Genomic DNA, 27,899 nt, shown 5'->3' with positions numbered 1-27,899 from the left:
TGGTAAGTATAAGCCTGACATGTGATGCAAAGAAATGAAATACTGAGAGCCTGATTGGACCTCAGGATGTCATCGTGATTCCTGCCGATAATCAGGAATGTAAGAGGGTGATGTTCTGATCAGAGTTTTGAAGAAAGAGCTGATGTTTTGAGGTCACAAGGGAAAACACGGAACATCAACACCTTCAGATGTCTTTGCGATCCCCGGTCGTCATTTGACTCTGTCTGGCCCATGACTTGTCTCGTGTGTTAGCTGTCTTTCATGAGGAAATATAGTTATAATAATAGCATCTGTCTGAGCCACTTCTCAGCACCGCTGGAATGAAACCCAGCTCCTCTTGGAAGTCATTCCATTCAAGGAATTCTACAGAGGAGCCAGATCCTGATATTAGAATCCGCTGCCAATGTTCTGAACATCTTTTTACCTGAAATGAAGTGTAAGCCAAGAAGATGGTCGCTGCCCATGGCTTCAGATATGTGAAAGTGAAAGTCACTCAGTCATGTCCGACTCTTTGCGGCTCCATGGACTGTCCATGGAATTCTCCAGGCCAGAATACTGGAGTGGGTAGCCTTTCCCTTCTCCAGGGGATCTTCCCAACCCAGGGATCGAACCCAGGTCTCCCGCATTGCAGGCGGATTCTTTACAGCTGAGCCACAAGGGAAGCCCGATATACCTACGGGGAGTTGGTTACAGAGCACTGAACCAATTTTTATCCTGGTGTTGAAGTTCAGGAGCCTGAGCACATCCCACATGTCTCTCTGCCAGTCCTCTTGGGCCCTGGTGGCACCTGGTGTCCCACCCTGGCCAAATATGCATGCATGCTTGCTCAGTCCCTTCAGTTGTGTCCGACTTTTTGCGACCCCATGAACTGTAGCCCACCGGGCTCCTCTGTCCATGGGATTCTCCAGTCAAGAACACTAGAGTAGGTTGCCTTGCTCTTCTTCAGGGGAGCTTCTCAACCTAGGGATCGAACTCGCATCTCTTACATCTCCTGTGCTGGCTGGTGGATTCTTAACTGCTAATGCCACCTGGGAAGCCCCATCTGGCCAAAAATGGAGGCCACGTTTAACTTGCGGACCCTACCCAGGGCAGCACCATTTTCTCAGGCATTGCCCTGGGCACCCTGACTCCTGCCTGTTCCTGGAATCATTTGCCCTCAGGGTCTTCTGACCCCAAAGCCTGTCTGTTCCTTCACTCCGTCCCAGTTCTCTGGGCAGCAGCCTCTCATTTCTTTCTGGTTGCACAAAACCTTGCTGTAAGTCAGGAAGCCCTCCCTGGGGGCTGTTTACATGCTGGGTGCTGCAGAGGCAAAAATCATCACAGTGGATATAGTTTCCAAACCCAAGAATGTCATGCTCGTTCCCATAAAGGGATTTTGTTCTGCGTCTGGCTTCAAGAAACGGTCCGGGACACAGTGTCCAGATGCCAGGATGCAGGAATTTGGGGTATTTGGATTTTTATGGGAATAACAGGACCAAATATTTTGAATCATGACTTTCGGAAAATTCTAAGTGAGAATTTGCCATAATGAGATTGCTATTGTCATTCTCGGTTGCATCCTGAAGGCAAGTGTGGTGAGAAGAGCTGGGCGCAGAGCAGGCTAAGGAGGACAGGGGAGCCCCGAGGAGCAGAGACGCCGGGCCTGTGTCTCCGACCATTCTGAAATCACTAACCCCCTGGTGCTGAAGCAGCCCCTGCGCCACTTGCCATCTGAATCTTTTCTTTACTATTTTACTAAATTTCACTTAATTGTTATTCCATTTCATCTGCAGTGTACTCAGAGGGAAACTCTGGTTTAGAGAAGAGGAACTGAAGTCAGGGGCTGAGTGACCTGCCCTAACCCGATACCTAGTAAGCGCAGAGCTGAGATGCAAAGGGAAGGGTTTTCCGTGCTCCTTTCTTTGCATCTCATGCAAAGGTGCCCATGGGAAGGTTCAGCTTGTGGTCTCCTCCAGCACCCCACCTTCTGACTCATCTCCCTGACCGCTGAGTCTCCTAGTACCATCCTGGCAGGACCCAGAGACGTTTGAGGGGTGTCAACAGTCATCCCCATGGGCCTCGTGTCCATCCAGCTGGCAGAACCCACTGTGCCTTCTCAAATAATGCCTTGTAAAGATGGGCCTCTGGGCTGTCAGCCCAGCCACACTGTCTCCTGGGCACATACGCTTGGGAGGCGGGAGTCCATGTTCTTCTGAGCGAGGGTTTCAGTGGACACAGCACACACTGCCCAGGCAGAGAAGACTTGTGTGAAGAGAGGATGAAAGACAAGGAAGGGAGAGGAGGTGCGAAAGACAGATCAGAGCAGAGTTCTTCTCATCTTCACTCATTTCATTCAAAACCCCACCTCCTGGGAAACTTATTGGTGCCAGGCAGACACTGTCAGATGTCTTGGGGAGACAATGGTGAACAAACCCAGAAATGCTCTCTAATCTTTTAGCAAATATTTAAGGAAGGCCTTCTGTGTGTTGGGTCATGTCCTAGGTCCTTGGGATGCCTCTGTGGCCGAAACAGAGATCTTCACCATCTGATAACTTACAATCTAGTGGGAGTTGTTTAGTCCCTAAGTGGTGTCTGACTGTTGTCTGACCCCATGGACTGCAGCCCTCCAGGCTTCCCTATCCGTCACTATCTCCCAGAGTTTGCTCAAATTCATGCCCATTAAATCGGTGGTGCCATCCAACCATCTCATCCTCTGTCACCCCCTTCTCCTCCTGCCCTCAATCTTTCCCAGAATCAGAGTCTTTTCTAATGAGTTGGCTCTTCACATCAGGTGGCCAAAAGGAGGCACATAAAAGCAAGAAATGTAACAGGATGACTTTTATAGTATTTCAAAGGGTGATAAATGTAACAAACACATAGCCAACAGTGGGCTCGGAAGGGCCACCTCTGGGGAGGGGTCAGGTTATAGTTAAAAGTGATCAAGATCAGGTTCGAGGCCAAGTTGGCTTAAGGATCAGCAGGGGATCAGGTAGCTGTGGGAGGAACATTCTGGCAGTGGGAGTGACTTGAGTGTCTTGTAATGACAACAGGCTGAACATTACCAGTTAACAAGGAGCAGGGGTGGCTGGGGCCCAGAGAGTGCAGAGGGGAGTCGCCAGCCCAGATGTCAGTCTGGGAGGACTTTGACTTTTACTCTTGAGCCAACTGAGGTGCTGTGGAAAGGTTTTGGGGTGCAGGAATGCCATGCTCTGCTTTGCAAGTGCTAAGGAGTAACCCAGTCTCTGTGTTGACTTAGGGAAGCAGGCGTCAAAGCAGGGGGCCTGAGAGTGGTGACGTCAGCACCCTATGTGAGAGGTGATGCTGGCTCCAGCCAAGCCAGGGGTGTGGAGGCGGTGAGAAGTGTTTGGGTTTTGGATATTTTGAAAGCAGGCTTTTCTGGCAAGGAGGAGAATGAGGTTTGGATGCGAGAGAGAGAAAGAAGAGTCCAGGATGCCTCCTCCAGTGTTATTTTGGCCTTGGGTCATGAAATGGGGAAATGAAATTATTTTGGAAAAAACTCAAGGGTGAGATTGCCCAGTGACAGCCTGTGATGAATGCACAGAAGGAGAGGACCAGGTGCGTTAGCTCTGGGGGCCTCCATAGCAAAGTGTCACAAACAGCGTAAAGCAACAGGGATTTACTCTCTCACAATTCCAGAGGCTGGAAGTCTAAAATCAAAGTGCTTGGGGGTCTGAGCTCCCTCTTACGCTACTCGTAGAGGATCTTCCCTTGCCTCTTCCCGCTGCCAGTCCTCAGGCATCCCAGGATGGCTGTTCCTGGCTTGCAGTGGCATCTCTCCAGTCTCTGCCTCTGTGGTCACAGGCGGTCTCCCTCCTACATCATCTCTCATCTCAGTGTGTCTGTCTCTAACCAGAATTCCCCTTCTTTCAAAGACAGCAGCCATCAGGTTTAGGCCCTCAACTTCGTCTGCTAATTTCATCTGCAACAACTCTGTTCCCAAAGAATATCACCTTCTGAGGTTCCAGGAGTTAGAGATTGAACCTGTGTTTTTGGAGGATATAATCCAACCCATAACACCATAGTTTTCTAACTCAACAAACCTGCCTCAGTCTGGAGATCTGGAACACTTTCCTGAGGATGGGCTACAAGGTTTGAAGCAGGATTAAAAGTTAAGAGTTTATCAGACAAAGAGTTGACAGAGGGGACAGGAGAGAATTCCTAGTTGAAGGGAACAGTGTGTGCAAAGGCCCCATGATGGAGGGAACATGTTATATTTGAAGAACCAAAGCCAGTGTGACTGGACCTGTGCTGTGCTTATGGAGCAATATCATGGCCAATAAACCTAAGAAAGTGCTCTTTATCTTTAGTCTTTAAGTAAATATAGATTAAAATCACAATGATATGTAGGTACTAGAATGGCTTTTTTTTTTTTTTAAAGGAACAGCATCAAGTGTAGGCAAAGATATGGAGCAATAGAAAATTTTATATAGTGCTGGGATTATGAAATAGCACAACCACTGTGGGAACCTGTTTGGCAGTATCTACTGAACTCAACATTCTTGTACCTGTTAGTCTAACAAATTCTTTCTTACACCTAAAAGAAATGCATTCATATATGTACAAAAAACATGTACAGATAGGGTCATAGCATTGTTATTCATGATACTCCCAATATGGTAGTAATCCCCATGTCCATCAGACCGTATAATGGATAAAATCATTTGTATATGTGTACAGTGGAATACTATACAGCAGTGAAAAGGAATAAGTTACTGCTACCTGTAATAATATGGATGAATCTCACAGATACCACAGTGACCAAAAGGAGCCAGGCACAAAAGAGCTGTCACAGAAAGTTCCATTTATAGAAAAAAGAAAACAGGAAAATCAGTCCAGGGAGATGGATGTCAGAACAATGGTTATGTTAGGGAAAGATAATGCCTGGGTGGGGCCACCAGTGGGAACTTGTGGCATGCTGGTCATGTTCTACATTTAGATCTGGGTGTGAGTACCTGGGTGAGTGCACTTTGTAAAATTTTTTTAAAAAATTATTTATTTATTTGGCTGCACCAGATGTAGGGCCTTTGATCTTCATTGTGGCATGCAGGATCTTTTGTTGTGAATTCTTAGTTGTGTCAGGGAACTCCCTGATAGATTTTGTTTTAATCATTTTTCATTTCAAACTCGAGATGTTTATTGTTTTCCTTAGTTAGTGCAAGACATTTTTAAAAAATGGATTTGGGGTTTAAAAATGGACTTTAAAGCAATGAGTATTTCTTTTTAATCAGCTTTATTGATGATTACCCCTTCATGGATCACAGACTTGTTGTGGTGAAGAGGTTTGCATAATTCACTGAAGATATGAGCCATGACATCCAGGGCCACTCAAGACAGACAGGTCATAGAGAAGAGTTCCGACAAAACGTGGTCCTCAGGGATAGCAAAGCACTCCATATTCTTGCCTTAAGGACCCCATGAACATTATGAAAAGGCAAAACACATAACACCTGAAGATGACCTCGTATATGTGAACCGAGAACTTCCAGATGTACAAGCTGGGCTTGGAGAAGGCGGAGGACTAGAAATCAGACTGCCGGCATTCTTTGGACCATAGAGAAAGCCAGGAAGTTCCAGAAAAACGTTTGCTTCTGCTTCACTGACTATGCGAAAGCCTTTGACTGTGTGGATCACAAAAACTGTTGAACATTCTCAAAGAGATGGGAATACCAGACCAGCTTACCTGTCTTCTGAGAAACCTGTATGTGGGTCAAGCAGCCACAGTTAGAACCTTACGTGGAACAATGGACTGGTGCAAAATTGGAAAAGGAGTACGAGGCTGTATATTGTCACCCTGCTTATTTAACTTCTATGCAGAGTACATCATGTGAAATGCTGGGCTGGATGAATCACAAGCTGGAATCAAGACTGCCAGGAGAAATATCAACAACTGCCGATATGCAGATGATACCATTCTAGTGGCAGAAATCGAAGAGGAACTAAAGAGCCTCTTGAAGAAGATGAAAGAGGAGAGTGAAAAAGTTGGCTTAAAACTCAACATTAAAAAAAACTAAGATCGTGGCATCCAGCCCCATCACTTCATGGCAAATGGAAGGGAAAAATTGGAAGAAGAGACAGATTTTATTTTCTTGGGCTCCAAAATCACTGCTGAGGGTGACTGCAGCCATGAAATTAAAAGATGCTTACTTCTTGGGAGGAAAGCTATGCTAAACCTAGATCAGTTCAGTTCAGTCGTTCAGTCATATCCGACTCTTTGTGACCCCGTGAATTGCAGCACACCAGGCCTCCCTGCCCATCACCAACTCCCGGAGTTTACCCAAACTCATGTCCATCGAGTCAGTGATGCCATCCAGCCATCTCATCCTCTGTCGTCCCCTTCTCCTCCTGCCCCCAATCCCTCCCAGCATCAGGGTCTTTTCCAGTGAGTCAACTCTTCGCATGAGGTGGCCAACGTACTAAACCTAAAAAGCAGAGACATTCCTTTGCCAACAAAGGTCCATATAGTCAAAGCTATGGTTTTTCTATTAGTCATGTACATATGTGAGAGTTGGACCATAAAGAAGGCTGGGCACTGAAGAATTGATGCTTTCAAATTGTAGTGATGGAGAAGACTCTTCAGAATCCCTTGGACTGCAAGGAGATCAAACTAGTCAATCCTAAAGGATATCAACCCTGAATACTCATTGGAAGGACTGATGCTGAGGCTGAAGCTCCAGTACTTTGGCTACCTGATGCGAAGAGCTGACTCACTGGAAAAGACTCTGATGCTGGGAAAGACTGAAGGCAAAAGGAGATAGGGGCAGCAGAGGATGAGATGGTTAGATAGCATCACCCACTCAATGGACATGAATTTGAGCAAACTGGGAGATAATGAAGAACGGGGAAGCCTGGTGTACTGTAGTCCATGGGGTTGCAAAGAGTCAGACACGACTTAGTGGCTGAACAACAACAACACTGATGATTAAGGTCTGAAGCGGCAAGAAGCTCTGCTTATTTGCCAAAGGATCAGCTGATTGGCACCCAGGCAGTGTTATGCGTTTATCAAAAGTTTATCACAGAGGTTTACCAAAGGTGGATATTCAGAGAGCATTATGGCCTCTTTTGGGAGAATAGTTACTTACCTATATCAATCAGATATCACAGCTAACATTTTTAGGTAATCACTGCCTCCAAAAGGGGTAACTTGTTGGTAACTATAAAGTTTCAGCCTCTAAGAATTTTCTTTTTCTGAAAAAGATTCTAAAAGAACTATTACTTTATTCTGTTTCAGTCCAAATAGCCCTGGGTTATGTTTACAAAGTGGCAGCTGGGTCAATTATCTGGGAATTGCTAATTGCTAAATTGCTACACTCACTTGGATATAACTTTAATTTGCTTCCAGATGTTTCTGTACTGAGGCAGCCCATGATCATGAAGTATGTACAGTGCAGATCAATGGTTTCACGACAGCAGAGTGATTTTGAGATTCACAGTTTTCTATATATGCCATAAAGCAAATTACATAGTACCTAGCACATAGTAGGTGCTCATGTAGACACCTAGAAAATTAAAGAATAGTTTAAAAAATTGGTTGTATATCATATTTCTGCATTTGTCCGTATTTGTCTTTGAAATTAAGACACTTGCTCCTTGGAAGAAAATCTATGACCAACTTAGACAGCATATTAAAAAGCAGAGACGTTACTTTGCCAGCAAAGGTCGGTCTAGTCAAGGCTATGGTTTTTCCCGTAGTCATGTATGGATGTGAGAGCTGGACTATAAAGAAAGCTGAGTGCTGAAGAGTTCATGCTTTTGAACTGTGGCGTTGGAGAAGACTCTTGAGAGTCCCTTGGACTGCAAGGAGATCAAAGCAATCAATCCTAAAGGAAACCAGTCCTGAATATTCATTGGAAGGACTGATGCTGAAACTCCAATACTTTGGCCACCTGATATGAGGAACTGACTCATTTGAAAAGACCCTGATGCTGGGAAAGATTGAAGGCAGGAGAAGAAGGGGATGACAGAGGATGAGATGGTTGGATGGCATCACCGACTCGATGGACATGAGTTTGAGCCAGGTTTGAGAGTTGGTGATGGACAGGGAAGCCTAGCGTGTTGTAGTCCATGGGGTCGCAAAGAGTCGGACATGACTGAGCTGAACTGTATTTGTGCGTCTATCTATCTATATTTGTGCATCTCCTTTTCTTTTATTTTAGTCAGTTTTATAAGCAAGGAGTTAAAGAAATCAAAACATTAAAGGATTATATCAGATAAACAATAGAATGGTTGTTGCCAGGGGCTGAGCAGGAGAGGAAATGGGGAGATGCAGGTTAAAGAGTATATACTTTGAGTTATAAGAAGAGTAACTTCAAAGGATCTAATATATAGCATGGTGATTATAGTTAATAATACAGTATTGTGGAATACTTGAAAGTTGTTGAGGAATAGATCTTAAGCATTCTCACCACACACACAAACAAAAGAGTTAACACTTGAGGTGATGGCTATATTAATTATCTTGATCTTGGTAATCCTTCTGTAATGTATATGCCTTTCAAATCATCAAGTTGTACATATGTGCAATTATATCTGTCGATTAGTCCTAATAAAGTTGGAAAAGACAAAAATAAAAACAAAGCGATGGTCTCTGTAGAGGCATTCCACATTCCACCCTACTCCCTGACCCCCATCAAATGCTGTGAATGGGGCAGCTACTTCCAGCCTTTTTCACTTGTTTCTTTGGGAATTTAAATCTTAATTTCCAAATAATGTGCATGTATTGATATATACTGATTTATAAATTTTGGACTTTATCATTTGAATCTTTATTATGGAAGATGGTGATTTCAGCTCATTTCTAATCATCCCTATTTAATCTTCCCAACAAAATTGTATCTCAAATTTTGGACAAAAACCTACATTGGAGATTTTCATTGTTATGACTGTAAATACTGCTTACTACTGAGCCAAGAATTATTGTAGCTTTAAGTCAAGAATTAATTCCCATTATATAATTTCTTGACGACATTTTGTTTTCCTCGAAACGCTCATGTTTTAAAAACCATGCCACACCCTGCAATAGTCTGGGCCTGTAAAGCCGCCTTCAGTGTAACTTCCTGTTAGGTCAGGTCTGCTCAGGCATTTTTAGTGTGACCTTTGCTTTTCCTGTCTCTGTGGACATCCTTTCAGGAGCCCTTTGACCTGCTGTGTTTCCGGATCTTCTGCATCGCTTGTGTCGGGATTTCTTCCCCATCACCCGGTTTCAGAGCCTCTGATTTCTCAGTCTGACATCTTCCTCTTTTTGGTGTTCTGCTTCCTTTATATGGAGCACATCCTGTAGTAGCTTCATGGAAACGGTACGAGAGAAACTTTTTGAGGATCTGTGAATCTGAAAACTGTCTTTTGTGACCAATAGTCTATGTATAAAATTCCAAGTTGGAAAATCTTTGCTTTCAGAATTTTGGAGTTGTTATCGCTTCATTCTCGTAGCTTCAGATGTTGTTATTGAGAATTCTGGTACTCTTCTTAATCTTTTATTTTAAATTTATTTTTTAAAATTAATTTTTCTTGGAGTACAGTTGATTTACAATGTTGTGTTAGCTTCTATTGTGCATCGAAGTGGATCAGTTATACATATTCATATATCCACTCTTTTTTTTAGATTGATAAAGGTCATTACAGAGTACTGAGTAGGGTTCCCTGTGCTATACAGTAGGTTCTTATTAGTTACCATTTTTATGTATATTATAGGAGTGTATATGGTGTATACATATCAGTCCCAATCTCCCAATTTTCCCTTCCCCTCTGTTTTATTGTTTCCTCTTTGAAAGCTTTTTATTTTGAAGTTCACAATGATTTCCTTTGGCAAGGTTCTTATTTCATTCAATGTCCCATATTCTTAGTTCTTTGGAGCCTTAAGCCATAGAGATTTGGGACATTTTCAGATAATAGTTTTTTGCAATTTCTTCCTCTGGGGAAAAAAAAAAAATCTCTGACTTTACACTCTGCTCTTCTTCTTTTTCTGGCATTGTTTATTGTTACTGGAATTTTCACATTCCAAGAGTTCTTTCTTGTGTACTACTGTTTCCTCCCTATGACTATCCTATTTTTGATTCATGCAAACAAGATCTTCTCTTTCAAGGGATCATAATTGTAGTGTCTTTGAGGTTTTTTCCTGTTCTCCAGTATATTCTTAGCTTATTTATTTTTTGTTTGTTCTACACTTGGATGCATTGTGTTCTAGAATTGCATGGAGAAAGAGAGGTGGGTCATCTCATGCTTATTATGTTGATTGAGTTCCACTGAATTCCCTGTACTTGTCTATCATATCTTCCCTCCTCTGTGTCCAGGGTTTCCAAGTCTAGTCTCTCTGGTTGCCTTTTTTAAGAGAAAAAAAAAATCAAGTTTTTGCAGAAGAGAAGACTCTATACATGGACATCACCAGATGGTCAATACAGAAATCAGATTGATTATATTCTTTGCAGCCAAAGATGGAGAAGCTCTATACAGTCAGCAAAAACAAAACCAGGAGCTGACTGTGGCTCAGATCATAAACTCCTTATTGCCAAATTCAGTCTTAAATTGAAGAAATTAAAAGAGGAGAGTGAAAAAGTTGGCTTAAAACTCAGCATTCAGAAAGCTGAGATCAGGGCATCCGGTCTTATCACTTCATGGCAAATAGATGGGGAAACAGTGAGAGACTTTATTTTGGGGGCTCCAAAATCACTGCAGATGGTGACTGCAGCCACGATATTAAAAGACACTTACTCCTTGGAAGGAAAACTATGACCAACCTAAACAGCATATTAAAAAGTAAAGACATTACTTTGCCAACAAAGGTTCATCTAGTCAAAGCTATGGTTTTTCCAGTAGTCAGGTATGGATGTAAGAGTTGGACTATAAAGAAAGCTGAGTGCTGAAGAATGGATGGTTTTGAACTGTGGTGTTGGAGAAGACTCTTGAGAGTCTCAGGGACTGCAGGGAGAGCCAACGAGTCCATTCTAAAGGAGATCAGTCCTGGGTGTTCATTGGAAGGATTGATGTTGAAGCTGAAACTCCAATACTTTGGCCACCTGATGTGAAGCGTTGACTCATTGGAAAAGACCCTGATGTTGGGAGGGATTGGGGGCAGGAGGAGAAGGGGACGACAGAGGATGAGATGGTTGGATGGCATCACCAACTCAATGGACATGAGTTTGAGTAAACTCTGGGAGTTGGTGATGGACAGGGAAGCCTGGCGTGCTGCAGTCCATGGGGTCGCAAAGGGTCAGACATAACTGAGCAACTGAACTGAGCTGAAGGCTGGGAAGGTGGGGTGGATGTGAGAATCTAATTTTTTTGATTCACATTTTGAATCAATTCCTCGTTTTTAGTCCTCTCTCACTCACCTTCCAAGATATCTAAGAATCCAGTTTTTGAGCTTTCTTAAATTCGGTGTGGCTTACTTCCCATTGGTGTGCACCTTGGAAGTTAGCACTTCCTTCTCTTACTGAGTTATTCAAGAGCCCTGCACCTCATTTCTGTCTTCATATACTGTGATCTGAATTTTATAAACATCTCCTAGTTCTATCACTGGTCAAAGCTGTGTTTCTTTATCTTGTTTTCTTTGTTTAGGGGAACTAGTGAGAGAAGAACCTGGCAAAACAAACATATTTACTCCATCATTTTGAAACAGACAATGCCCATTTGATTGATCTTAAATGGAGAGTTTCAGGTTTTCTCTTTGTTATGGAATTAATAATTCCCCCTTTTATCTTAAGCAAAATCTTTCATCTATTAGATGTCTTGATAGGGATTTTTAAGGGAAAAAAGGATGCATATAAAAATTGCCTTGAGAAAATTACATTAATTCCTAATTTATTTGGTACTGTAGAAGAAACAGTCATTCTATGTAAGTGGTATTTTGAAAACTAGCTTCCTTAAAGTTTAAGGAATCAAACCTTCCAACAATTTCTGACTGAAATTTCTCCAAAATTTATGAAGTACTTCTCTGCATTATTAAACAAAAAGGGATGAATGTTTCCTGGTTTCTCAAACGTGTTACTGATATCATTTTTGGCACTCTGCTGTAATTTGGTGACATCTCTGAGACTGGTACCCCCTCTTTCATTGAATTCTCCTGGACTCTTGCTTTATAAATTTGTAATTGATTTTGCAGAGGTGACTGTCATGTCCCAAAGAGTCAGCTTTGCACAGGGCTCTTCAATCCCCTGACACCTTATTACACTTAATTGACTGTCTGGTGTGCTTAGGAAGAGCTGAGATTGGCCGCAGAAGTAGGATATCCAGGCTAGTAAAACCAGGAACAGGAAATCGCATGTCAGATCTCAGACAGTAGACTTTGGTTGAATGGCATAAGGACAGCTGCTCCAAGCTTTCATGATCTTGGAGGGGTAAACATCTCGAGCTATATGGCAGCTCTTTCTTGTCTGCTTAGCCCAGGAGCTGGCATGCTTAAGCTCTGCATGATCAACATTTGGGGCTGGGCAGCTCTTTGTGGCTGGGGCTGTCCCATGGGTTGTAGAATGTTTCCCAGCATTCCTGGCCTCTATCTGTCATTGCCAGTTGCACACACTGCCCCCAGCTATCACAGCCAAGCACAGCTGCAAGCATTGCCAGTTGTGGGGGGAGACAGCATGGACTCCTGTTGACAACTGTAGACAGTGAACCTCCCCTTTTTTCAGATTTTATAACTCTCTTCTGGATGTTTGGTGTTGTACACACCATGACACCAGTTGACTGGAACAGTGTTGCAATTCCAATGTGAACTAATTCTTAAAACATCCATATTTTCATGATTTACCAAATATTCATTGTTTTAGATGTACTGATTTGTTGTTTGGTCGCTAAATTGCGTCTGACTCTTTGAGACCCCATGGACTGTAGCCGACGCCAGGCAGTCTGCTCTGTCGGTGGGATTTTCTTGGCGAGAAGACTGGAGCAGGTTGCCATTTCCTTCTCCATGGGATCTTCCTGAGCCAGGGATCGAACCGTGTCTCCTGCTTGGCAGGTGGATTCTTTACCACTGAGCCAGCAGGGAAGCCCAGATGTACTGATAACTAGTGTTAGCTGGGTGTTCAGTTCTTTTGGCATCCATGTTAACCAAGTGCCAGCCCCTGCTGAAAGCACAGTCAGCATCCTAAGGGAGAATTGAGCATTGCTCTCACTTGAACAGATGGGGAAACCGAGGCACAGAGCAATTTAGGCAAATTGCCTGAACTTGTACAGTATGAAGTTTGCAGACCTGAGATTCACACCCAGCTAGGGCTTCAGAGCACAAGCTGTTAATCAGCCTGCTGTGCAGTGGTTGATCTTGATATGCTAACACCAGAAGATGCCGTGAGGGGACCTTAGTCCATCTGCCTGTTCTGAGTTCCGGAAGGCAGGTCTGACCTCATGTTGTCTACCCTTGTATTCCTCCTGCCTGGACCACTACTTGGCAAATAGCAGAGGCAAGGTGAAGGCTAATTTCAATAAATAAATGAAACTGTTCTAAGCACCAGTCTCATGGGTGGTTTACAAGAACAGAGGAACCTCAACAAAAACTCAGTGTATATTAGAGTTTCTTGAAAGAAGATGAATTGTGATACTGTAAGTCATTAATGGGTTGCAGGCCTCTTCCTTTGGGGGGATAAGTGCCGTAGATGAAGAAAGGGAACAATTGTGTAATTATAGCCTTCAGACAGGGTTGGTGATCTCCCTGATGACCAGCAGTCCTGGGAAATGAGACATTATACTTAAGAGTCGGCATCGCTTTAACAAAGCTCACTGAAGCGCAGGTAGAACAAGTCACGCACACTTGCAAAATTGAGCTTTTCTCTGGTGACTCTGGAAGGCAAAATCTTGCAGCACCTCTAGGTCTTTATTATAGACACCCTGTGTGCCTTCAGACACAGAGGTGCTGGTTAGCTGAGAGTGTGGGTTTCTGGAGAATGTTGACTAACAGCCATTTTATTCACCTTCATTTGAGATGGGTGTGCTTTTAGGAGAGCATCTGGTGCTCAGTTGCTCGGTGGTGTCTGACTCTCTTTGACCCCATGGATGTAGCCTGCCAGGCTCCTCTGTTCATGGACTTTCCCAGGTAGGAGTAGAGGACCACGGTTTATTAGTTCCAACGTTTGCTCTCTGAGCTCTTTCGGGACTGTTCCAGGAGTGGACTGGGAAGCATACCCTGTGTTGGTCCTGATACAAGGCTTAAGAGCCAGTGCAGTGCTGGATGAGTCCTGTCGATAGGACCCCTTGCCAAGCTGTCCCTCTGCTGTAGCTGGGCTCTGGGCTCCACATCACGGTTGGCCATTAAAATAAGGCTGACGCAGAATTTGAGCTGAAAAGTGCTCAGAGGTAGGGAAGATGGACTGGCCTGTCATTTTCATCTCTTGAGTATCATTCAGACTTTTTCTCATGTGATTATGTACCTGTGAAATAGGCATGGGAGAATGAGATTGATGCAGAAAGGATTTTAGCAAATTTCCCCTGACTCCTTTGACTTCTTCTTCTTCTTCTTTTTTGTTTAAACATCAGGGAGTTGTCTCTTCAAATGGTGATAATATAGGGAAAATTCTAGAGCAGAAATTCATCCACGTTGTAAATTCAGATCAGGAGAATCCCTGGTGGCAAAAGCAACTGATACTCAGACCCATCAAATGGCTTAAATGCTAATAAGTAAATTTCACTAGATAAACCTAACCTTTAACATCTGGTTCAAATATCTCCTCTGCCTGGCGGCTTTCTGTCCATCATCTCCCCCAGCTCAAGGTAGCTGTGCTGTCCTTGAAGACTCCCAAAGCAGTGTGTTCCTACTCCTGAAATGACACCTGCTCTATTGTGTTCTCACTTATCTATTTTCATATCTTTCTTCCTGCCTGGATCTTGAGGTTCCAGGAGGGAACGATTCACCTTTGTGCTCCCAGCACCTGGCGTGTGTGGGCTGGTATGTGGGAGACAGTCTGTGTCTATTGGATGAATGAGTAACAGGAGAACTCATTAAATTTCATCTTTCACACTGGGCAAGAGGAGGACTTATCATATTGAAATATTTCCAACTTGTTAATAACAAGCAGCTCATTTTTATGATTTGGAATTAAGAGTTCAGGGCACAGTGACTTTTTCCTTTATCTACTTCCTCATTCTCTTCTATCCCTCCCACCCACCTTCTTAGAAATGTCACAAAAAACTTGTCTACATTTTCTTTGAGTATATTCTGGGTCTTTCTGAAGAATGCCCTCCCTTTTCTTTTCTTTTTTTTTTTTAAAAAGTATCTGTGTGTATGTTCAGTCACTCAGTTGTGTCTGACTCTTTATGACCCTATGTCTGTCTGTTTATGACTGTAGCCTGCCAGGCTCCTCTGTCCTTGAGATTCTTCCTGGCAAGAATACTGGAGTGGGTTGCCATGTCCCTCTCCATTTTTAAAGTGTATTGACTGACAATGTTGTGTTAATTTCAGGTATACAGCAAAGTGATTCAGCTCCATCTTTTCAGATATAGCTTTTTCAGATTCTTTTCCCTTATAGATTATTGCGAGATACTGAACGTAGTCTCCACTGCTACACAGTAGGTCCGTGTTGGTTGTCTGTTTTATATGTAGTATTGAAGAACACCCCTCTCTTTCTTTTCAGGCGGGCATTAATGAAAATGATTTTTATGACGGGGCATGGTGCGCAGGAAGGAATGACCTCCACCAGTGGATTGAAGTGGACGCCAGACGACTGACCAAGTTCACGGGTGTCATCACTCAAGGGAGGAACTCGCTCTGGCTGTAAGTGTGGCTGGACCCGTGCTTAGGCTCTGGGCTGTGGGTCTGAAGTTCTAGGGTTCAGACAGAGTCAGGGAAGTCGCAGAGAAGAATCTGGTGACCGGCAATAGAAGGGAAGAAAGCTACAGGGAAGACGGGAGGCTGGCCTTGCTGTAGACACCCTGGGAAGGTGCAGCTTTTGGTCAACACCCTCCCCAGCACAGGAGCAGAGAGAGGGATCTGCAGATTAGACTGAGGAGGCAAAGGTACTCTTTGGCAAGTAGCTGCCTTCTTGGATGTGGGGTGAGTCACTGGTGCCCTGGCAGATGGGCTGAACTGGTGTTCAGTGAGCAACCGGTAGCTGGCTCCACCCACTGTCCTGGGGTAGAAGGAATGAGTCTTCCCGATCCTGGGAGGAAAGAGGATGCACAGGCAAGTTCCTGAATAAAGAACTTCTGGAGGAGGTGGGGAATTGAAGGATGAACCAGCGAGAATAAGATGGAATCCCATTGCTCAGAACAGAGCTTGAGATCAGGGCCAGGTCAGTAAGAATGGTAATCCCCAAAGAGGTGGGCTATAGTCCCTTACAATACTTCATCTCATGGTGCTGTGCTGTGATCGATCACTTCAGTCATGTCTGACTCTTTGTGGCCCACCAGGCTCCTCTGTCTGTGGGGTTTTCCCAGCAAGAATACTGGAGTGGGCTGCCATGTCCTCCCTCAGGGGATCTTCCCAACCCAGGGATCAAACCTGCGTCTCCTGTGTCTCCTGCACTGCAGGCGGGTTCTTTACCACTGAGCTACCGGGGAAGCCCAGTCTCACGGTGGATATATACAACGGAATATTATTCAACTTTAAAAAGGCAGGGGATTCTGACACACACTAGAATATGGATGAACTCTGAGGCCGTTATGCTCAGTGCAATAAGCCAGACACAAAAGGTCAAACACTGCATGATGCCGCTTCCATGAGGTTCCTAGGGCAGGTCAAGTCATAGAGACAGAAGGGACAAGAACAGTGGCTGCCAGAGTCTGGAGGGGAGGGGAATGGCGTTATTATCTAATGGCTACAGAGTTGAGTTGAGGATGATGAAAAGTTCTGGAGATGGATGGTGGTGATGGTGTCACAGAATTGCACACTTCCAAATGGTTAAAGTGATACATTTTGTGTTACGTATATTCTGCTACAGTAAATGAAAAAATCTATACAAACAAAACAAACCCTTTCACTTCATCCCAGGGCTGTTGGTAGAGACAGAGGCAGGACAGTATCTGTGAGGTTGTTCTGTGGCTCACGTTGTGTCCAGAGCAAACGTGCAGAGACTGGGGGCTGGGCGAGAGTCAGGAGGGGCTGCAGAACCTTGGGCGTTTTCTGAATTTAAATAAGAATTTTCAGTTCCTCTAGCATCTGTCTTTATACTGAGAAGCCAGGAGCACAAACACCCCACCCTTAGACATCAGGTAACTGTGCACCTAGTTAGCCAAGCATCGTCCTGTCCTGGCGCCCCTCCGTCTGCTTGGTCTGCACACTCAAATCCCGTGTCTTGACCCCTTTCGGTTTTACTGACTACTAGTTGGCAACCAGGCTTCCCTGATGGTTCAGCGGGTAAAAAAATCCATCTGCAATGCAGGAGACACAGGAGACGTGAGTTCAGTCCCTGGGTCGGGAAGATCCCCTGGAGGAGGAAATGGCAACCCACTCTAGTATTCTTGCCTGAAAAATTCCGTGGACAGGATCACAAAGAGTAGACAGGACTCAGCAAATAAACCGACAGAGACAGTTGGCAGCCATTTGAAATCTATCATTGGTTGATTAGATTAATTTTAACTCCTAGAAAGGTCAACATTCATAAGTAAAGCAGGATAAGAGAAGGGAACCTGGCATTTGTGCTCACATTTAAATGCCTCCCATTGTCGCTGTAAAGGGGACTTTCTTATTAGATGACAGTTGTCAGGCAAGGACTCATCCTGTTTTCGTCTGAATCTTTTTTATTGTAAAGACAAGACTGTAACCACTAACGACGTTTAGAAACACTACTGATGATTCCACTGTCCTTAGGCAAACAGAATTTTTCTACATATTTGTAATCATATTACCTATGTGATTATTGTTTTTAATTTAAAAAGTATCCATAACATTTTCATGCTGGGACTCAGATTTCATAATGATCATTGTTAATAGCCTATAATTTACTCAGCTTTGCCTCACTCACCATCTCAATTTTCTGCTGTCACATATCATTTTGCAGGAGAGCATTTATATACTTTTTTTCTTCCTTTGAATTACTTCCTTCAAACAAATTTCCAGGGCAGGGATAATGTGTGTATTTTGATGATGTTGGGTTATGTATTTGTGCTACTTTGCGTATCAGATTTTATTCACTTTACTTTCTAGTAACACTTCTGTATTTGTTCATTTGTGCTGATGTTTGCTCTTCAGTGTGTGTTGTGCTCAATCAGTGGCTTATTACCGTAACTATTGTTTTCACTGTGTAGGTTCTTAAAGGTCAAGGAATTTAGAAGAAACAAAGTCGAGTTGCTTAGGGAGAATAGAAACTCAGAAAGAAAGACTGATTTGAGATGATCCGTGGGGATGAGAGAAAGGGCTTTACCTTAATGCTTGGATATTAGGCTGTCTAATCACTATCATTAGAGGTGCAGTAGTTGGGTTATTATCGGATCAGAAAGAAAGAGCTGGGTAGGAGTGCCGCTCACATTCCATTTCAGCTGGAAACACAAGAGGGTTTGGAGTGAATAAGAAATTAAGTAGAACAATATCTTTCCTTGACTTGGCCTGGGACAGGAACATCTAGAGGGAGGCAAGGGATAGAATTGCTTTTAAGAGTCAGTTTTTTAATGTCTAAATGTATTTCAAGTCAAGGACAATGAAAAGAAATCCAATGAGTTTCAGTTTATCTTACCTCCTGGAATAGGGCTGTGCACTGAGGAGTGAGGAGGAAATGGTCAAGAGCACATTTTGGTATCTGAGCCTCTTTTCCCAGAGGCATGAATAATGCTGGAGGCATTGGCTATATTCTATTATGAGCAGAAAACTTGCCAACAACAGGAACCAGCAAATCCCCGTAGTAAAGAAGGCAGTACTTGCCTTTCTTTCCCTCTCCCAGGCTGTCCTTGAGTTGTTCCCCTGTGGCCATCGTATGACTTTTAATATTTTTGTTTATTGGTTTCCATATTTCTCACCACTAGTCTATGGACACAATAGAGGCAATGCTTTGATGGTCTGTGTCTCTGGGACCTGGCCTAGTACCCGGCATCCGGGAGATGCTCAATGAATGATTCTTAATGAACACTGTAAGGAAATAACAAATTAGCAAAGAGCCATTCACACCGAATACTGATGCGTCAATTAATTTACGAGTGAAAATGACTGAGCGCAGGCTTAAATTGTAAGGGGAGAGGAGAGGGGATGTGGAAAGTCGAGTTGAGGAGTGACGAGGATTTTTAGAGATGGAAGCGTGGAAAACAGCGTGGCTTTGGAATTACATCATGGCTGACTCTTGCTGGTTATGAGATTTTTCTTCTTTGAACCTCAATATGCTCTTCTTTAAAATGGGTTAACTACTGTCTAGCTCATAAAGATGTGGTGAAAGTTAAATGCAATTATGTTAATGATGTTTCAAAATTACCCAGCACATAGTAAGTGCTCAATAGATGGGACTTTCTTCCCTCTGCACCTCCTTGGGTTTATCTAGAACAGTGGTTTTCAAGCTTATTTTTAGTCACAGGTCTTCCTTCTTATAAAGTCTTTCTTGGAAACATTTAGAAAGCACAGACAGAACTTCCCCAGTGGTCCAGTGGTAAAGAATCTGCCTGCCAATGCAGGAATCCCGGGTTCAGTCCCTGGTCCCGGAAGATCTCACATGCCTCGGATCAGCTAAGCCCATGGGCCCCAACTGCTGAAGCCTGAGCGACCTAGAGCTGGTGCTCTGCAGCGAAGTAAACCACCGCAGTGAGGACCCTGCACACCTCAGCTGGAGCACAGCCCCCACTTGGCGCAGCTAGAGAAAGCCTGGATGCAGCAACAAACACTCAGGGCAGCTATAAATAAATAAATAAACCAGAAAGAAAAAAACAAATACAGATAAATAAACCAAAAAGAAAACAAAATACAGACAGGTGAAGCTGCTTCCTGTGCATCTGGTAGAGGGGAGCATTGCCTGCCGGACCCTCCCTTCGCCCTCTCACAGGCGTGTCCTTGGAGGATGTATCCATCCAAGGATCGCTGTGTCACAAGCATGCTACTCAGGGAGCCTCTCTGTAGGTTACAATCCTGCCAGCTCCTCCAAGCGCTGATTGCTTCTTCCTGACTCCAGCTGGGTAACAGGCGGATGTGGATTTCAGACCAAAACAAGCAATGGCAGAGTTGGAGTTAGAGTCTGATTTCTTCGAGTTAAACAGGAAGAACATCCGCTAATCTCAGAGTGCTGTGTTTGGTTGGTGATGTTTTAGAAATGGAAGGAAAATGGGGTGATGGCTCCTTCAGGGTGGCCAAACAGATGTTATTATTTGTGAACAGCGCCTATCTGATTGTTAAAATGTACAAGCACTTTGGCGTATTAATCAGTTCAGTTCAGTTGCTCAGTCATGTCCAACTCTTTGTGATCCCATGGACTGTAGCACGCCAGGCATCCCTGTTCATCACCAACTCCCGGAACTTGGAGTATTAATATCAGAACACTGTGAATATTTTTCATTCATAAAACTTTTGTGGTTGATATTTTAAAATAGTCATCCATCATCTTATTTGTTCCTGACCTCTTCTTTATGTGTTTATGATTTCACTCATCTCTTTATTGAGCATTCTGATCTGAACACTCTGTACAAGAAGTGGCCTGCCTGCAGGGAGCTCTCAGCCTGGAAGAACCTGATATGTTGACAGATCCGCTAGAATCGGCACAGTCCATACTGGTAGGACGGGAAGAGGGGTGCAGTTCTCAGACCTGTGATTCAGATGTGAAGGGCAATACAGGGGATGGTGATGCTTAGCCATGACCCGGGACTAGCTCATAACCAAGTTGATGAAAAACTCTATGATTCTAGTTTTGATAATTTTCAAATAATTCATGCTATTTGAAAGTAATAAAACATAATTGTTTCCATGATACTGAATAATTTACATTTTTCACCAATATAAATGATTCTTTCCCATTGCATTGCAGTTTAGTGGAATGTTAGTATGCTAGAAAAAGCCAATTTTGTTTTGCTGATTTCAGAGAGTATATTAGATGTGTGAATGTTGCAGTTATAACCAGTATGGTGACTGAAAAGTTAATTATTCTGCCTGAGGTGAATAGATGTATCTAATGACTTGGGCAAAATACAGGCAATTTAAAACAACCAAATGGTTTAGACTTTAATTATTTCATAAACAGGACAATTCTCATCCTCTCTTGAGAGTGTAAATGTGTCCTTAAAGAGAAGCAGCTGTTTGATTGATGGATTTGTAAGGTGAGGGCTGGGGAAAGTCTGTCTGGTTGGCTGAATTTTTTAAAAGCAGTTCGGCTAATTAAGCAGGATGAATGGCTTATGGCTGAGAACCCAGAGATGGTAGGAAAAATAGCCGCAGCCCGAAGAAGCTGGCTTTCAGTCTGTTGGTGCAGAATCTTGGCTGATATTCTGAATGTGAGTGTCCCCTTCGAGAATTCTGAGGGTGGAGAAAATGAGCAGATGGGGTACCCAAGCCAGATGAAGACAAGGTCAAGGAAAGGCCTGTTGCTGCTCTTTTCCTGGACACACCATGGTCCCGGGAAGGACAGGTGGCCGATGGAGTGGGTCCCTGAGGGGTGAGGGTGGTGGTGAGCGGTGGGGCTGATGGGGGTGCAGAGCCTCAGCTGGAAGGAGGGCATCCACCCATCCCGAGAGAGCAGAGTTGGGGAGTTGGGGAATAAGTGCTGAAGTGGGTTCAGAGCCTTCACACTGGAGGGTTTTCTACTCCTGATGAAGTAGGAGGCAGGTCCTCTGCAGACAGTGAGTGAGACAGATTCAGGGATTGAAGATGTAAGGACAGGGGGCTTTGCTGTCCCATTAGAGAAAGGGCTTGGCTGGCCTCCCAAGCTCAGGAAATTGTAATGGGCTCAGTGGTAAAGAGTCTGCCTGCGCATGCAGGAGACTCAGGAGATGTGAGTTCAATCCCTGGGTCAGGAAGATCCCCTGGAGAAGAGAATGGCAGCCCACTCCAGTATTCTTGCCTGGGAAATCCCATGGACAGAGGAGCCTGGTGGGCTGCAGCCCGTATGGTTGCAAAGAGTCGGACACAACTGAGCATGCTGCACTCATGCATTTCCCCAGTGTTAGTCACTCAGTTGTGTCCGCCTCTTTGTGACCCCATGGACCATAGCCCACCAGGCTACTCTGTCCATGGGATTCTCCATGCAAGAATACTGGAGTGGGTAGCCATTCCCTCTCCAGGAGATCTTCCCAGGGATCAAACCTGGGTCTCCTGCATGGCAGACAGATTCTTCACCGTGTGAGCCATTAGGGGAGCTCGCACATATGCATTAGGCACCACTGATGCTTTCTCCACTAGAGGGTGGTGGAGTTGGTTGCAGTGCAGCTGAAATCCTGGGACCAGGCCATTGCAGGACCCGGTAGGACACAGCGCATTAGGAGTGAAGGGTTGTGAGGTTGAGATCCAGGGCTGGTCAGGAAGGAGTCCATGCCAGAGGGCTGATTCCCTGGAAGTTAAGATCAAGTTCACAGAGCCCCTGGGGGAGATGAGGTTTCAGAAAAGACAGAAACTTGGAAGGGGAGGACACTGACCATCTGGGGGCTCCACGGGGGCAGTTGAGGTGATGACTGGGGTCAGGGAGTGGGGCTGGAGAGGAGCAGACGTCTGGGAATCTTGAGGTCGCAGGCTTGGCTGCTCAAGGCTGTTCGTGTTGGGAGAATCTCCAAGGCGCGCTGGACCCTAGATCAGGAAGGGGGATGAAGAGGCAGCTGAGGAGGCAGCGGGGTCTGTGTGGGAAGGAAAATGAAGGTGAGGAGGGACAGAGGCCTGTGCAGAGGCCGCTGGAGGACGTTCATCCAGAGACCAGGGAGAGAGATGGAGCCTTCCCAACAGCTGGCTTGGCCTGGGGCTCCGCCCAGGGGCTGGACCTCTGGTTTCCACAGTGAGAAGTATTCACCCGGCCCCTCCCTGTCTCTTCAACTTCATCTGGTTTTCCACTCCCGGAGGACTCGGGCCGCAGCCCTGCAGCAGCGTGCCAGGGTGCAGCGGGAAGGGGCGCCGGGCTGGGCCGGGAGTGCGGAGGCCCTGGAGGCAGGGCTCATGGGGCCACCGCTGCGCTTTGTGAATCACCTGCTCATCTTCTCGCAAAGAGTCGGACACAACTCAGCACGGCACACAGCACATCTCGGGAGAGAGCCTGTGTGTGTTTTCAGGACGTGGCCCTTTGCGTCTCCTCCCTCACTGGCAAAATGAAGTGTTTGGCACCTGTGGGGGCTGGGAGACAGAAGTTTCCGAACTCCTCTCTAACCTCTTTGAAAACCGTCAGTTTCTGAACTGCTGAGTTTGGCTAAAATGGAGGGGTTTCAATGACATCTCCAAGTGTGAGTAGAAGGCCAGGCATGCCATCAAATCGCCACTTGCGTTACGTTCCCACAATGCCGGGAGACTTACTTCAAACCGAGTCAAGCTCTCTCCTGTGGCTCAATGGCTCATCCTTGGTTTCTTGGTGCCAGGTGACTAAGGAATCTGTTCAGAAGGTAAAATCTCTGAGAAGGAAACAGCACTGGAGATGAAGCTTCCACCATGGATTATTCCAGGGTTCTTGTCCCTTGGCTCTCACTCCCCGGGAACCCCTCTAGGAGGTTTCTGGGCACACTCATCTTTTTTCTCATCTCTTCCTGGTGGCCAGGGTCCCCTTGAGGGGGCACCCTCCCCAGCTGGGCTCACATAATGCTGTCACAGGCCTGCACCCACAGGGCCTGTGCAGACTGACTCCCACTGCCCGTTTGACCTCCTTCCCTTTGCTCCGTCATTTCTAGCCCAGGAGCCTCGTCTTTGTTCTGCAGATAAGCCAGCATGCTCCTGCCTCGGGGCCTTTGCACCTGCCATCCCCCCCGCCCAAAGGTACACCCTGCCATGCGCTGCCTCATTCTATCATTCAAAGCAGTTTGTCCTGATTCTCTCCTCTTCTGAGGCTGGCCAGCAACCCCCATCCCAACCCAGGGCCTGCCCACCAGAAGGGGCTCTTTAATGAACAGACCACCGGGAGAAAATAAGCCACACCCTGTGGGGACGCAGCTGTCGGATTCCTTTGGTGTCCCTCCCGTTCAGATGTCTCAATGGTCACCTGGTACAGCCGAGCAGAAAAAAGTGCAGATTCTCCAGTGAGACTGGGATTCCGGGCTCCCAACTGCATGGCCTCGGGTGTGTTTCTGAGCCTTTCTGTGCTTCAGTTTCTTTATCTGTAAAATGGAGGTGATAATAGTGCCTGGCACATAGAATTGCTGTGGGGATTAAATGAGTTAATGCCGGCTTCCCTTGTAGCTCAGTTGATAAAGAATCCACCTACAATGCAGGAGATCCCGGTTCCATTCCTGGGTTGGGAAGATCTGCTGGAGAAACGGATAGGCTACCCACTCCAGTATTCTCGGGCTTCCCTGGTGGTTCAGCTGGTAAAGAATCCACCTGCAATGCGGGAGACCTAGGTTCAATCCCTGGGTTGGGAGGATCCCCTGGCGAAGGGAATGGCTACCCACTCCAGTGTTCTGGCCTGGAGAATTCCAAGGACTGTATAGTCCATGGGGTTGCAAAGAGTTGGACATGACTGAGCGACTTTCACTTCACTTCAATGCGTATCAGGCTGTAAAGACCATCCTTGGCACGTGGTGAGTGCCTGACAAGTGTCTTAGGATCCCTTCCCTTCTCTGGTTGGGGGGTCCTGCTCACATGCTCCCCTCCACCCCAGCCCCCCACCCCTCTTTCTCCTCTCCAGTCACGCCTTTGCTGTTTCTCCTCTCCACGAAGGCCCTTGCTCCCTCTGTGTGGTCTTAGAGACATTAATGGAGGGGGAGGGGAACCTGAATGGGTACGGGTGTTCCTGGTGGTCTTCTTAGCCTTCCAAGCCTCAAGTTTCCTGGTTGGTGAGAAGAGCTTATTTTGAGCCTTCAGTGAGACACAGTTGGAAAGTTCTGGCACATTCTGGACCCAGCAGATGCTCAAGGAACCATGGCTGCTGTTATTTATGAAGCGGCCTCATCACACCCCTCCCTGTTTCCGAGCCCCCAGCCCCACAACCATCCAGGGTTGAACCTCCAGAGACCCAGTGCCCCCAAGGGTGCCAGGAAAGACTTCGGAACCAAACCAATCCCACTGCAGCTGAGGAGAGCCTGACACTTTGTGGAATTCTTCCTGTGACTCATCTGTATTTTTTTGGACACTTTTGGTCAGCAGGAAATTCCTTTAAATGAAACGCCTAGCCTGGGGCTGCTGAGTTTGTGTTACCTCACGTGGTGTCTCAGTGACTCTGCCTGGAAGGTCCCTTTCTTGTCCCCATTTTGTGGATGAGTAAACTGAGGCTTGGAGAGCTTGTGATAATGCTTGTCCCTTCTGCTGCCTCCTTCCTCTGCTATCACACTTTCATCAGGCCTCAAGCCCCATGAGTGGCTCGGGTGTACTTCCTCTTAGCACTTTATCAAGGGACATTGAATGGCTACCCCTAAGGCTGACCTAGCTGTCAGACAGCAGGCACCATGCCTGGGACCTTGTGACCCTTAGGGACTCAGCAAAGGGTTGGACTTCTCTTATAATCTGGAGAAAGTAAATGAACTTTCAGGTCAAAGAAAATGTTTTAATATGTAATGTTAATACATTCATCTTTATATCAATACAGTCGGTGGCTCAGACGGTAAAGCATCTCTGTCTGCAGTGCGGGAGAAGCAGGTTGATCTCTGGGTCAGGAAGATCCCCTGGAGGAGGGCATGGCAGCCTGCTCCCTTATTCTTGCCTGGAGAATCCCATGGACAGAGGAGCCTGGCGGGCTACAATCCTTGGATGGTCGCAAAGATCTGGACATGACTGAGCAACTAACACACGCACACAGTCATAAAATATGATTAATTATTTTATTTTAAAGAGGAAGGGATCTCTTCTTCCTTCTTGTTGAAAACCGAGTCCTCAAAACCTTGAATATGTAGGTTTTTATAGCAAATGGGACTCAAGGTTGCAGGTGGAATCACGGTAACTAATTAGCTGATCTTTAAATAGACAGATGACCCTGGATTATCTGGGTGGGCCCAATGTGCTCATGAAAATGAAAGTGAAAGTCACTCAGTCCTGCCAACTCTTTTAGACCCAGGGACTATAAAAGCCCATTGGATTCTCCAGGCCAGAATGCTGGAGTGGGTAGCCTTTCCCTTCTCCAGGGGATCTTCCCAACTCAGGCATTAAACCCAGGTCTCCCGCATTGCAGGCAGATTCTTTACCAGCTGAGCCACCAGGGAAGCCCAAGAATACTGGAGTGGGTAGCTTATCCCTTCTCCAACAGATCTTCCCAACCCAGGAATTGAACCGAGGTCTTTTGCAAATTGCAGGTGGATTCTTTACCAACTGAGCTCTGAGGGAAGCTGACACTTAAGGGTCCTTAAATGTGGAACAATAAGGGGAAGTGAGAGCCAGAGAGCTGGCAGCATGAGTGAGCAGGGCCCCCTGTTGGTTGCTGTGAAGACGGAGGAAGGGGCCATGAGCAGAAAGCGTGGGTGCTTCGAAGCTGGGAAAGGTGGGGAAACAGTCTCTCCTAGAGTTTCCAGAAGAAACGCAGCCCTGCTGAACACCTCTATTGCAGGACTTCTGACCTCCAGAACCGTAAGCTGATAAATCTGTGCTGTATAAACCGCCGAGTTGGCAGAAAATTGACAGTGGTCCTAGAAAACTAATAGATCCACCGGGGCAGAAGTAGCCATAGACCACGAGATCCCTCCCATGCCCTGGCTGCCCCCTGCCCCATGCTGTCTCTGGTGTGAGGCTGTGGTGGAGACCTCCAACTGTGGACCGTGCCTGCCAGGCAGCGTCATGCCGTCATACTCCGCTCATGATATCACAGCAGAATTGGGGTCAGTCCTCCCCTCTGCGTTCTTTAGGTTTCCTGTGAGCCGTTCCCTTGGTTCCTTTCTTCTCGATCTTTCAAGCATCTCTTTCAAATTTGGGGGAATTTAAAAACCTTTTATTCTTTCTTTTAGTTCTCTGCAGTGGGGCTTCGCTAGGAACTACCTCCCTCTTTACCCAAATTTATTGGACTTGGCCCCCAAAGTGGCATTTCCCCCCCTTTCCCTGGTAGACAATTTTTACTGGAGGTAATGGAAAATAGATAATATTTCTAAGTTTATAACATTCCCTCCAATGGTCTGGATTCTCAAATAGCCATGGAAACCAGTCTGAAGTGAAAAAATCTAATAAATCAATGGGCTGGTTTCTCAGTGTCTAACATTTGTCTGCTCTGAGAATGTGGCAGAACTATTTAACTGTGTGTGGTTCCAGCAGACAGAGGAGGAGAGAGAGAAAGAGAAAAGAGAGTCAGTATCACTCATGTTCTTGAGTGTTGGGGGGTGCCCACGCTTGCTGTAGACCCCCAGATAAACCTTTGCCTCCCGCATTGTTTCTGGAAGTCACAAAGGCAAGGTTAGACCTCTGGGGAGTAGTGGTCTTGCCCAGAGTTATAGCTGGGCCACAGCCAGGATTTGAGGCTGCTAAGTTCTGTCAAGGAGGTGATGGACAGGAAGAAGAAGCTGCCAGCTTCCAACAGAAAATTGGCATTAAAAACTAGGAGAGAAAAGGGATTTAACAGTGCTTTCCCTACTTGGGATTTGGCCTTCCCTAGCTCAGATGGTAAAGAATCTGCCTGCAATACAGGAGACCTGGGTTCAATCTCTGGGTCAGGAAGATCCCCTTTAGAAGGGCATGGCAACCCACTCCAGCATTCTTGCCTGGAGAATCCCGTGGACTGAGGAGCCTGGCAGGCTACAGTCCATGGGGTAGCAAAGAGTTGGACATGACTGAGTGACTAACACTTTCACTTTCCCTACTTGTATGAGAAAGCGGACAACACCCAGTGCTATTCACAACGGAGTGAATTAGTTGATGGATGCTCATTTACCTAATCAGATGGTGTGTGCTGAAGCTCTTGATGGTTGTTTTCAAGGTTTGGGGAGATTCTATCTCTTGTGAGGTGGAGGGAGAGAAGAATCTGATTTTTTGTTTGTTTTGCTCAGTC

At 45.6% G+C, this 27,899-nt stretch overlaps 1 protein-coding gene across 1 annotated transcript in view; it reads left to right on the top strand.

The window, feature by feature from the left end:
- The window catches only part of CPXM2 (carboxypeptidase X, M14 family member 2), a 135,043-nt gene that overhangs the window by 39,488 nt on the left and 67,656 nt on the right, over nt 1-27,899 (top strand). The window contains exon 4 of the mRNA XM_052661011.1: nt 15,552-15,691. Coding sequence (XP_052516971.1) covers nt 15,552-15,691 — 140 coding nt within the window. The remainder of the gene's footprint in view (nt 1-15,551; nt 15,692-27,899) is intronic.

This window comes from Budorcas taxicolor, chromosome 23 (genome assembly GCF_023091745.1).
Source record: "Budorcas taxicolor isolate Tak-1 chromosome 23, Takin1.1, whole genome shotgun sequence".
Taxonomy (NCBI): domain Eukaryota; kingdom Metazoa; phylum Chordata; class Mammalia; order Artiodactyla; family Bovidae; genus Budorcas; species Budorcas taxicolor.
The sequence above is the reverse complement of the archived record's forward strand: the minus strand, read 5'-3'. Positions and strand labels throughout refer to the sequence as shown.